Source organism: Ambystoma mexicanum, chromosome 1q, assembly GCF_040938575.1.
Source record: "Ambystoma mexicanum isolate Mex_15411 chromosome 1q, UKY_AmexF1_1, whole genome shotgun sequence".
NCBI classification, from domain to species: Eukaryota; Metazoa; Chordata; class Amphibia; order Caudata; family Ambystomatidae; genus Ambystoma; species Ambystoma mexicanum.
Genome location: NC_090922.1, coordinates 293,255,204 through 293,268,294, shown reverse-complemented (window position 1 = coordinate 293,268,294; position 13,091 = coordinate 293,255,204). Strand labels below are relative to the sequence as shown.

At 44.4% G+C, this 13,091-nt stretch overlaps 1 protein-coding gene across 1 annotated transcript in view; it reads right to left on the bottom strand.

The window, feature by feature from the left end:
- LOC138527482 (DNA topoisomerase I, mitochondrial-like) overlaps positions 1 to 13,091 on the bottom strand; it is a 2,081,463-nt gene that overhangs the window by 1,691,778 nt on the left and 376,594 nt on the right. Inside the window, exons 12-15 of the mRNA XM_069638684.1 lie at positions 10,175 to 10,316; positions 10,030 to 10,079; positions 9,775 to 9,882; positions 7,053 to 7,157 (exon numbers count right to left, since the gene is read on the bottom strand). Coding sequence (XP_069494785.1) covers positions 7,053 to 7,157; positions 9,775 to 9,882; positions 10,030 to 10,079; positions 10,175 to 10,316 — 405 coding nt within the window. The remainder of the gene's footprint in view (positions 1 to 7,052; positions 7,158 to 9,774; positions 9,883 to 10,029; positions 10,080 to 10,174; positions 10,317 to 13,091) is intronic.

Genomic DNA, 13,091 nt, shown 5'->3' with positions numbered 1-13,091 from the left:
GATAAAAACAACAAACTAAAGTTCCTTCAGTGGTCTTGCACCTCGCGCAATTGCTCTGTGCCCCTCGGATCTCCCTCCGCCGGGATCGGATCCTCCTTGCAAAGAGGGCCTCCCTCCATCGGGTTCACTATGGCCTTCTTAAACACAGTTCATGAATTTCTATCACAGTTCATGATTTGCTAATTTTCATCAGAAAGCATGGGTTCCCTTCTCCTAGCTCTCTTTTGGCATCCCTCTGTCGGGTTCACACTTGCCTTATTCCACAGTTCACAATCTTCTCAGAAAGTGTGGTTCCCTTCCCCTAGCTTTCTCTCGGCAATGGTTTAGAGACTTTCGATTGTACAAGAAATTTGACGTGACATTTGTAAGACCACTGACACCTCACGCTGCCCTTTCCTAGGGCCTTCTGGTACTTGCAGTTTCAATAAAAAACAAAGGGGGCCAGCGAGAGTCCATTCAATGAGCACTCCTGCGGAACCGGACCACTCTTACAGCTGGCCCTTGTCTGGGCTTTCCCAAAAGTTCAAAAACACACACACATTCTTTCTTCTCAAGTTCCTTGTGTTCATATGATGTTGCCACTTGCAACTTTGGACTCAACACAGTTTGGTTTGCCATCAGCTTTCTACGACTCACCAGCTGTGTTGAGCCTGTTGGCTTGTCTTTCTTCTGGAGTCAAGGACAGTACCACGGTAGACAGCATGCCCCCCCCCACTTGTGAAATCAATGCAGGAGGCACCCTGTGCACCATTGTCATCTGTTCCTCCACATGCCAGCTGTAACTCCTGGTTTTATGATTTCCCTTTTGGAGGCTTTGCGGGTCTGAGTTCAAAAGGGCAGGGGGAGTCCCCCCTTCGTCATCCGTCCAGGTATCGCCGCCTTTCTCCTCCGTTTGAACTGCCTTGTGCGTTCTGTCTTGCTCATAGTGTGCTCTCGTGCTCCGCCTTTTATCCCTTTGGGGAAGGTAAAGGGCCATCAGGTGTGCGTCAACTGCCCGACCCGTGTGTTGGGACATGTCAGGTAAACGGCTCTGGTATGTTGTCTGTTATGGTGTAAGAAAGTGCTTGTGTCAGAAAGGGGGTCGGGGGCAAAGCTTCTAAATATCCTACAGGGTAGGATGGGGAAAAGGTGTTACAAGGAAGGGGGTACCGCGTCTTATCCTTCGGTGTCCCACTTCGACTCCCTGAAGACACCTCCATCTAGGTGATCCTCCCTCCACTGGTCCACCCTATGATCTGGATCCAATAGCAATGGCCGTGTCCTGGCCACCTGGGTGACAGATCTCTGGGGACTAGCAGGTGAGACACCTTCAAATTTCTCACACCTATCTGGTGACCCTCAGTTGGCTATAGATTTATTTAAAAAAATAAGCAAACACAAAGCGAAAACTCCAACATTATATTATTTCTTCACCTGCACTAGTGGCTCAAAAATAAATTCCATGAAACATCCACCCAGTAGGTATACGATCTCCTGCTGCAGCCTGAACTGCAAATTGACATCTTGAAGACAAGGCATTTGCATGCTTCCAGAAGCATATGTGATGAAGACTGTCGCACATGACTACAAGAATGAGTAGAGGTTAAACAGCCTACTCGGACCCTCACACTTCTACTAAACAAGAGTGATTGCAATCAAAGATGAAACGGGTACAGGTAAGAGATATACCTCCAATGCCTTTTGTGGTAAAGTGGGCCATGGGCAGGCTATACTCTTGAGGGGTGTGAATGTGATCCAGTAGTAACCCAAATAAAGTACAACTATCCAATATAAAGCAATGCCCAATAAAAGTTTTTTAAAAAGATACACTTTAACACCGTATGCAAAAATATCTCTATATAAAAAGCACTATACAAACCCACACTAATGTGGACAAAAACAGAATATGTAAGGGACAGAAAGTTGAAGCACTTTGGTTACTGAAAGACAATCCATAATCACGGGTTTCTAAAAAAGGATAAACTGACCTAACTAATCTCTAGGTCCCAAAGATGGAACAGGGGGCAGTTAGGAGTCAATAATGCCATCTCGATCTTGACCATTCGACAAACCAAACATCTACTCGTTGAAGCGTATCGAATCAGATTTGGATGTGGCACATTGCAGTCATCCAGAAGGGGAACAGATGTGACCCGGGCTCGATGCAGTGTTCTAATGATGTGGGTCAGTTGGGTCATCAGGGTCAGTTCCATGTTCGAGCACTGTCGAAGACGAAGATGCTGGTGGGCTAAAGGTGCTTGTTTGAGACAGTGGTTTGAAGACCTTACACTACGGCACACGTCTGGCGTGAAGCAGCAGCAAACTTGTTCGAGGGGCACTGCATTGGTTAAGACATGTTCAATGAGTGCCAAAGGCAGCACTGCAGGAGTGGGTGGTTTTGAATGCATTCAAACTGTCAACAGATGGTTCAACAGTGCTTGAAGCAGAAAGGAAGGACAGCTGCTTGGCATCTTCCAGTTGCTATGAGTTCTAGTCCAGGGGCCCGGCGACAAGAAGAATCCTTGTTCGCTTTGCTCCCAACACAGGAGAGGAAGTTAACACCTGCAGGGGCCTTTCACCTCCAGTGTGGTCCTGGGTACAAGTGTGGCTGGTGGAGAGAGAGTTCTTGCTCCAACAGCAGGTCATCCCCAATGTGTCATGGGGGTGGTTAGTGAGCAGAGCTTACATCTGCCTTGGAACACTTGCCTTCACCCCACAAATGGAGGACTTTGGCAAGACTGCACCTAGCAGGGTCCAAATGAACTGTTTTTGAAATCCAAACATGAATCAAAGGAGGGGTGGGAGACAATGTAGGAAGTGGTGGCTGGCTTTTGACTTGCACCCAAATGTCTTTGGTTACTCCCAGTCCACTCGCCCGGCTCATAATTCAGGTTTGCAAAGATAAGGTTTGCACAATATCCCTTTCCTTCCTCTCTGTCTTGGATAACACAGTATGCCTTTTTGAGTCGGCTCATTACTCAGTCCTGAAATGAATACCCAGTCTAACGGTATTTCTTCCTTCTCCCCTCAGGCTTGTTGCTCACACCTTGCCTTGGGGTGTCCTGTCTCACCCCCCTTTGAGATATCTTATTTCTTGCCCATTCTTGGGCTGATTTCTCAACCCTTTAATTGTTTTCACACCCCTTTGTGGGATATCGCGCATTGCACCCCTTTTTGGGATATTTAGTGTCTCCCAACTCTTCTTGGGTATGTCATAGCCTCTCTGCCCTCATCTGGGTTCCCTGGAGGCACCACGTACCTTGTTCGCTTTAGTGGCATTCCACAGGGGAGGTTGTCTCAACAGATGGTGCATAACTACAACTCCAGTTTCCTTCGGGTCTTCTGCTATGGTCCTTCCTGACCGGACTTCAGCCGCTTTTCCAGCATGCACCAGTCGACCATTTTCCATGCAGCCATGTCTCTTTTTTGGTTTGGTGAGCCAAATCTACAACTCCCGGGCTCGGCACAGGCTCCAGTGCTCTGCATGCTTTCTTGCTCCTCCACTGCCCACCCAAAGTGCATTGTGCTTTCTGTCTCCACCTTGAAGGGGTTTGTTCCCTACTCTACGTTCCTCCGCAGGCTTGAGTCTCTCTCCTTAGTCAATGTAGCTCTGCTCTGTATCTGTTGCACAGGACCTTTAAGCTCCTCCCTGCAATGAGATGGGACAATCGATTAGTCCAGCACTTCATGCAAGGGTGGCAAGAGTAAAGGATCAGAAAGTACACTAACCCCTTCTGTAGGGATATTTAGAAAGTTCTCTCTTGCAATCACCATATAGCCAACAAAGATATTAGCATTTCTGAGACAAGGGAGGGTAACACATCACCATTAAGGGATTGCTTGTCCTCTAGAGGGTGGGGGGGGGGGGTCATCCCCAGTGGGCTCCCACTTGCCCTGTCTCCTAAGCGGTGTTAAGCCTAGAAGGCTCAAGCTAGCCTAGAACCCAAGGGTGGTGTCTCCCCCTTGGGGGCAGGTGACGAATTGGATTTGTCACAACACTGAATCCCATTCACTGCAGTGTTGGGCCTACAGTGTTGACATGTGCATTATACAAATCAGATGTGGCTTTCGATTTGTGAATGATCATCAGCCATATCCCAAGATCAGGTATGGCTTTTTGTTTAAAGACTACACTTCCATCACAATAGCAATTACTCAGTTTTATGTTGTTTTGGAAGTCTAGAGGTGCAGCCTCTGTACTGAAGTCACTTGGCGGTAACAACAAACTGCAACTGACAGAAGGGCACCTTTAACTTCTGACCCTGCTCTGTTCCGCTGAAGAGCATTAGCTGCAGAGGAGGAGACTGATGCAAAGGGGGATGAGGTACACTACGCTTTTGGCACAGCTTTCTGGTGGGAGGAGGGGGCTGGTTAACACATCCTTTCTGAAATTGATCATTTTATTATTTAATCACCAACAACAAAAAGTCAGGCCTTCTACACCCTTGCCAGATGGCAATTCCTCACATAATCTGATCTACTCATAACACTGAGCAATGACACATACATTTCTTAAACAATCCTTTTTTTAACCTGAAATGACTTATTAAAACAGTCCTGCATCTTGTCCAATCCCACCTTATACCAGAAAAAAGTAGAGCTACCGGCCTTCCATAGCTTTTGTTGTATATGGATCACATTAACTTATATCTGTGGCTAAATCTCTAACAAAAAACTCCTCACAATGATGTTACTGCAGAGAATTCCTAATTCTCTGTGTTGATGTCTCACTTCTACCATCATCCCAGATGATACTCAGGTTCTCATCCCCCTGTCAGGTGACTACACTAAGGACCTGGACACACTCAACAGCATATACGCCACCATTCAATCCTGGATGGCTGAGAATTGGCTTTGCCTAAACAGTGAGAAGACGGAACTCCTGCTTGTCGGCTCCCCATCCACTTTGGGCAAATTGGATACCAAATACCAATCCTTCACAATACAATATTCCCATCAAAGTCTCTCAAACTATCAAAACATTGGGTGTATATCTAGAGCCCAGCCTCACTATGGACAGACAGGTAAATGCCATCGCCTCATCCGCAACATATCACTCCAAACTCATCAATGCCATCAGGCCCTTCCTTTCACGCCAAAACTGCATCTCAATTGCCAGGGCCATCATCGGCTCCAGACTGGACTATTGCAATGCTCCGTTTATTGGAACCTCCCAAAAAAACCTCGCCAAACTTCAGATTGCCCAAAATAATGCCTTAAGAGATGCTACAGGCACCGCTCGCAAGGACCACATCTCCGGGATCAGAAGGCAGCTACACTGGCTTCCCATCAAGGAAAGGGTGGTCTTCAAAACCCTGGCCCTTACACATAAGTGTCTTCATGACCAAGCCCCTCCTTATCTGACTGAAAGGATAACCAGACAAAAATCACCAGACCCTCAAGGGCAGCCTATGCCAACCGCATCACTGTCCCGCACACACGCAGAGTGCCCGCAGGAGGCACCAGCTTCCCTACTATGGCAGCAACCTTATGGAACAACCTCCCCGCTCAGATTAGATCAATCGACTCACACACGGCCTTCCGCAAGGCCTTAAAAACCAACCTCTTCATTTAAGACCCTGTCATTCTAGGTTTTGCACTTCTACTGTTGCACCTTGTATAGGAGAATTTCTGTGTTGCCTCCTGTTACCTAGACTAGATTATTAGTAACCAACTGTAATGTCCTATGTGTATCCTCTGTAACCATGCGAATGTAGTTAAATTTACTCTTTGGGGCTGCTTACTGTAACCCTCAAGCAAGCCTTCTTAAAATGTCCTTATAGCGCCTCGTTGCCTGTGGGCTGTAGTGCGCTTTACAAATGCTAAAATAAATAAATAAAATAAATACCACTGCTGCTCAGCCCTGAGAGAAGAACATACTCCAATGGCTCCTCTTTAGCAGAAGCTTCTCCGCTCAACAAAGCCGCTCAATCATATTCCTCTTCAGACCACTCCCTCAAACATTTCCAACAGGTGGCTCTACAAACTAAACACAAGCCAAAGCCACTTCACATTATGCAAGCAGGCCACGCTGCACACCAGGAAGCTAGGCCAGTTATGGCCTTCACTTTAAACCCGCTCGCAGGCAAATTGCCCAATGTACCAGTAGGCAATAACACTTCAATCCATATAGAACATACAATTATGAAAATCGTAGTGACAAAGCACCCCTTGGTGGAATATTGCCATGTAGTTGATAGGCACCCTTTTACAATTCTTTCTATAGCTGCTGCTAGCTCCTTGCCATTCACACCATTGGAACGGGTCGAATTTGTGGACTCTCGCTCACATTCATCCGATAATTCAACAATTAGACTTCCTCCTGAAATTGCACAGTTTATGGGGTCTAGCTCGGTGCTCAGCATTGAGAAGCTTCCAGTTTACCAGATTCCGGGATCCCTGTGTACACCCAGTGCCACCGTCGAGGGGAACCAGAGGACAGTCTCAGACGGTAAACATAGGAATAACTGTGCGATGTCCAGTGTCCATCACTATGGTCTGAAAAGCTACCTGCTGCAGGTGACTACAGGACTCATGCCACACCACTTTCTCCCACTGTGGGTTTTCTTTAAAAGCAATCTTATCAAACACCTAAGATCAACTTTTTCAAGCAAAGTAAATGACCACAATTCCCAGAATACATTTGTTTACTTAAAGAAAAACGGTCAAAATTGAATACAGTAGTTCGGCCATCTGATCACCTTACAATTGGTGTAATGGATTTGCAACTTTTTGCCTACAGTCTTCATTTATTCTATGGACTCAAAGCTGGCAACATTTTCAATACAATATGTGGTTGGATTCAATAGAAAAACTGAGGAATGTTCTTTTGAGATGCCTTTCCTTCTGAGGTACCTCCTGTCCCCCAGCGCATACAGGCAAGGAAGCCAACATGGTACTGCTCTTGCATATTAGCAGCACTTTAAGCGCAGGTTAATGAGTACCCTCACTAGTGCATACCCCATTCCATGTACCAACTCTGATGCCACTGCCCTCTTGACACATTCCTGGATTCAGAGGTACTGGCACAATCCAGTTCTTTCCAGAATGTATTTACACATGTGTTTGCTTACCTTAGTGCTTCCTCAGCACCCTCCGCCATCGATCTCTTCCTTTTTACGTCTTTTGGGATTATCACAAAGTCTTGGTCTTCTGGCTCTTTTTTGAAGGTTTTGGAACTAATTAGAGGAATCAGAACAGATGCATTGAAAATGAGTTACCTTACTTTTAAACTAATAAAGGACCAGCGTAAACTGGAAAGATCAAGTTAAAATTAGGAATTTTACCTGCAGGTTAAAGAGAATTGAAAACATTGAAACCCCCAGTTCAAATATTGACTCAAACAGTCTCCCATGTAAAGAAGGTTGTAGCTCACCACATGTATTGAAACATGCCATTGATCTGTGTTCTGTATATGAGCATTGGACTAGTTACTGAACCAAAGTAAGGGTTTTACCTTGGCAATTCACGGGATCTCCCCAAGCCTATGATTGTAGGTCATCAAATGAATGGGATGGAGTATAGTTGGGGTTTGCGGGATGCACAGTGTACAGCACTCCAAGGGAAATTTAAGAGCCATGTGCTGGGAACATTAGGAGTCAGACAGGAATGTGGTAGAAATATTAAATTGGAATATTTTTGCAGCAGAGTAAATGTACCACAATATGTGAAGTACGTACTTAAAACAAAGGGTATCCAGTCAATATATCTAAAACATTACAGAGTGGTACATTTCAGAGTGGACCATAACACCAAAAAATACAACAACCATTAATTAAATAAAGGCTAGTGGGCTAAAGGGGTCAAAATGGGTAGGCATTATAAGGGAAAAACACAGGGGGCCGACAGGTGGACCCCCCCCCGATAAAAAAATGAAAAAGAAAAGTTTACAGTGTTTTGTCCGTGATTACATTTACCACTCTGTAATTGTGGTTGGTAAGATCACATAACCAAACAAAGATGCCTGAACGTACACAAGCACACAAAAAATAGCTTCCAAAAGGTATCTACTATTCAAACACAAAGTGCCAATTTAGTTTAATTGATGATGTGCCGTTTACATTGATATATTTCTTTGATTGCATTTATGTAGTGCTTTCGCCAAACAGCTATACATAAAGCCAACAAAGCAAATATACAAGGGGCACAACTCGATCAGAATACGATCTGTGGCAAGAGAATGAAAACTAAATTAGAGATGGAAGCAAGTAATTGGATTTAGAAAGGACATAAAGAGGGAGTGGGGGCCAGGGAGTGGGGGCAGAGCACTGGGGATTATTAAGGGAGTACCACACATTAGGAGCAAGCAACGAAGAAACGAAAACAGGACGGTAGACAATTGAAACTCAGAAGATGGATGAATAGAGCATTCTAACAAAAGAAAGCCTAAGAAAGAACAAGACACTGGATGCGTGCAAAACCAAAGAAAAGGTAAAAGAAGATGTGAGGTGGGCATTGAAAGGCGTGGCTAGCAGAGTTACAGACAGATTGAACGGGAGCGATGTGGACGCAGTAAGGACCAAGGCGTCGTCATGGAAAATGAGAAAATGGCTGACTTTCTAGATATTGAAAACATCAGAAGTAGCAGGTACAAGTGACAAGAGTTAAGATAAGAAAGGGTGAACATTACTCCTATGTTATGAGCGGAGAAATGCGGGAGCGAAACAGGAGGAAACATGCAAGACATGAGGCAGGAAAGAAAAAGGCCAGTTTGAAGAATTAAGGTGGACAGGATCACATTGCTGAGACAGTCTGAACAGGAGGCGTGAAGTGCATCAGTGAAAGAAGGAAAGGAAAGAAAGATCGGTGAATCATATGCATAAAAGCGACAATCCAAACCATTGGAGGAAATAATATAAGCTAGTCGAATATTGCACAGGGAAAACCGAGGAGGTTCTGGGTCAAAGCCTTGGGGGACACCATTATGCAGAGGAAGGGAAGGGAGACCAGGTTTAAGCAACATCTACTACGAGTGACCAAAAAGGTGGCAGGAAAACAGGATAGCGGAGAATAGGAAATACCAAGAGGAGGAGAAACTATGGGAGCGCATTTAGAGTGATCAACCACATCAAAAGCAGCAGATCGGTCAAGAAGTAGGAGTCGTCCTGAATGACAAGCAGGGGTAAGAATGTTAGTCAAGTGGTTTCAGAAGAATGCGTTGGCCGAAATCCAGGTTGAAGGGTAAGCAGTAGGCCAAGAGTATTACTGCTATGCAAGCAAGAAGATGAGAAGCAGATACTCTGGAAAATAGAGGGCAAGATAGATGGGAGAGAAGGAATGGAACGTGTGTAAAAGATGTGGGGGGAGAAGGACAAATGGTTAACAATACATTTAGAGAATTTGGGCGAAGTAAAGGATGAGTGAAACTGGCAGGAGAGAAGCAACAGCGAGTGAATGAGTGCAAGGAACGTGTGCACTAGGGTTCAAGGGAATGAAAGGAGGGCAACCAAGAATCTAGGGGGGGAAAGGAGTTTGATTTAAGTGTGCATAATGGTTTGTAAATATTATAAAAGCGTGATTTTAACAATTCACTGGATTTGTGAACTTTTCAAAATATATGCAGGAAAATGTGCGGGTACAAGGGGAGCTGGTGGCCCCACTGCCTTACTGTATGATTGAATCACTTGCTTAATGCCAAGGGGATACAATTAATCTCACTTGTCAAATAATCATGGCTACAGCATTTGGGGCTTTTCAAGAGAAAACGATTCCTGCACTATTGCAACCAATCACTCTTATCCGTCAATTGACCAATGGGGTGGGTCATCCCATAAAAGCAGAGTATCATTCACTTACCCAGGGGTTCCATCGGTGTCCTCAGACCTAGGCCTCTTCTCCCGCTTCCCTTCCATTGGAGCAGGCAGGAAAACAGAGTCATCCAGCTCACCTTTGATGGATTCACCACTAAACATAGGGGGCAACCAATGAAGTTCAGCATCACAAAAGGTTAAGCACTCGGGCTACCGAAAAAAAAACAGTGCTAACTTCAAAAGTGCAAGAAAAGGAATGAGAGTAAAATGCATTTCATGGGGATTGATATTAGCTGCTTACCCATCAAAGTCTATCTGCTTCAAGTCCATAGATTTGATTTTGCTTTTTCTCTGGAAAGAACAAAAGTACAGAATAAAGATTAGAAATACTGGAAAATGAAACAAGTCGTGCTTATAGCAGTAGTGTCCATTGCTTACTCTCATACCTTTTCCTTCTTGTTACTCTTCTCTTGGTTTCCGTTTATTTTATCATGGTCCTGGTTTACTTTTTTCTCTTCCTCCAAGCCCTTTTTGGATCGACTAGGAGTTTCTAGTTTCTTTTGCTTCAACACCTCTTTCATTGCTGTGCTAAATTGGAAACACAATAGACTTATTGAAGGCAATACTCCCAATGGTTTATTTAAATACATTTGGAGCCTCTTTCGCTCATCTACTAATTAGTACTTGCAATGATATAGATAACCTACTGAACTAACGCGCATCATAGATGTGATAACACCCATCTGGGGATGGGTAATTTAACGAGAGTGCAGCACGAAGCAAGTTCAGGTAATGGCACAATGCCCAAGGTTGAAGATGCTCCAAATACCAAAATGAAATGGCTCAGACTGGATCAGAGTTCCATTCGAGCTAGTCAGCAAATGTACTCTAGTATCAGCTTTTTCAATCAGTAGTCTTAGGACAGGGTTAGTCAGATTATTAAACAATAAAAAAAATAATTGGTTCTGGTTTAAAGGGGAATGGCTAATGCCCCTTATTCCCATTGCCCCTTTCCCCAATCGCCCGAGGTCCCATCATCCAGACTTTAAACACTTCGCACCACCAATCCCAACAACGTTCATGTTTTTCTGTAGTTGAGAATGCATTGTGTGGCACCTGGCCATGTGCTTACTTTTACGCATAGGGCCATTGTGCATCCTCTCCCCACTGTAACCTTCAATTTAATGGACTTGTTTCTTCTTCTTCATACGAAAAAAAGCTAACCTGCCCCTCATGTATAGGCTGTGTGTGGCCAGTTTTAAGCAACATGTTGGTTTTTAATACACAGCTTCTGGCCATAACCAGCAAAGTTGGTCCTTTTTGTGGAAATGCTGCTGTGGTCTGAATTGTCCTGGGCATGCAGGGCATGAGGCCAATACCTCAGGCTACAGGAAACCTGGCGGTAACGCAGCAAGGAAGACTATGATACGAGTGAGTCTACGATACTGGGACCATTGCCTGATAAATGCTTTTGCTTGCAACCTTAGTTTATGGGAACTATACAGCCTATTGTGATCAGTTATCTGAAGTCGGACATCTAATTTTAACTCATCTGAAGAAAGCTTCTGGGTGCAAAATGATGTCCTGTAGCAAAGGCTCACATTTCACACCACAGATTTGTAACCTATGTCTCTTTAGTGTGGACCAAGGATCTTCAGGTGTTGGAACTCTACAGACCAAGCAATTTTAATGACACTAGGTCTCTCTCTCACACACACACCTGTTAGAGTGCTTGGTGTATTGAATAACATACCACCTGCATGGGTACCTAATTAGAGGAGAGGTGCAGGGGAGACTGAGCACAAACAGGTGAGGCCATCACATGTTCACAATGGGACATACAACAAGGCTGCCATCTAGCAAACCTAAGATTGCAGGTGCTGCAGATCATTCAGAGCTATAGATATCCTTCAATTAAATCAGACTAATTACAAATTGCTTAACCACACAAATGTTATCCAAAATCTGAGGCAAAGCCTAACTAGATTGTATTGATGGAGCAAACTGTAAACAAAACTAACATACATTCTCGGCAGGGTCTCATTAATGTATATGGATGGTCCTACATCGAGGTTGCCCAGTAGGATCAGAGTGCTACGTGTCTCATTCTATCATAATTCATTTGACTCTTTAAGCCATATACACTTTCTGAAGAATCTGGTGGCAGAGAATATGTTTGCAGTCTCAGAAAGCTCAGCTACTCGCCTGAACAACTTGTGGAAAGTGAAACCAGCTATTAAAGAACAAGCCGCCCAATCCAGGGGTCATGACCATGTGACATGTTCAGTAGTGTGTAGAAGAAAAAGTTTGTGTGAGAAGTTTCACTATGCTATTGCAAGCTTCCCACTAGTATATAAAGACTGTCAATGTATCACGTATATGTTTCAACACCTGCACTGGCAGCGAGTTGCAAGTGAAAACTGCCTCCTTGATGATGTGATGAGCACTGAAACTGGTATGAACACCAGTCGCTGAGTAGGTGAGGTGTGCAGGGAACCAGAGTTTGCACCTTCCTTCCTATACTGTGTTTCAACATGTTTATACATTTAAGTGCATGGCATACACATTAATAATCAAGATGTAAGTCTTTTCTATTATGTTGTAGGTCCTTTGCAATATAACATGCATGTCTTAGCATATAGTATAAGCAATTTCTCATATCATGTATGCTTTTCAGAATGTTGTCTACATGAGTAATTAGAACGTAGCATGCACATCTGAATATATAATAAACATGCACCTGCCATGACCTTGTAACTAGAGGACGAAACAGTGGCAAATCTGCAAAATCTGGAATATAAACTCACTATGTATATTTTTATGCAACTGTCTTCACCAAGAATTTTCTTGTAAAGCGACAAGATACCTCAGGGTGTGGTGCGCTCTATAAATCAATAAAACAAACATAATTTAAGGGTGCAGAAGAAGTAGGTTGACACAAAGTGTCATGAACCCTCTTGGTTGGCGATGGATGCCGTTGTTACGGCTTCGCCGCCATTAATACTGCCACCACGTTTTTTCACGTTTCTCTGTTTACGGTCTAGTGTTTTTTCCTCTGTCATTCGTCTCGCCTATTTACTTCCTGCTACCCATGATTCCTTGCGTTGCAACCGTCTCCTTTCGTTTTCACGGTGAGACGCTTCCAGTGCCTTTTTCTCGCTTGCTCTTGTTCCCCCTTCTGGGGATTTCTCTCTCCTTTTTCTCTCCTTCCTTCCCGTCTCCCTGGCGGCTCCTCTCCTCCGCCGGTTTCCCGCTGCTGCTGTGTTTTGTCGCTTACCTGCTACATGCCCGTATTCTTTCCTTCCTTGTCATTTCCTCTCCGGAAGGATCTTCGATTTGTTTACTTCAAGGATTCCGAGGCAA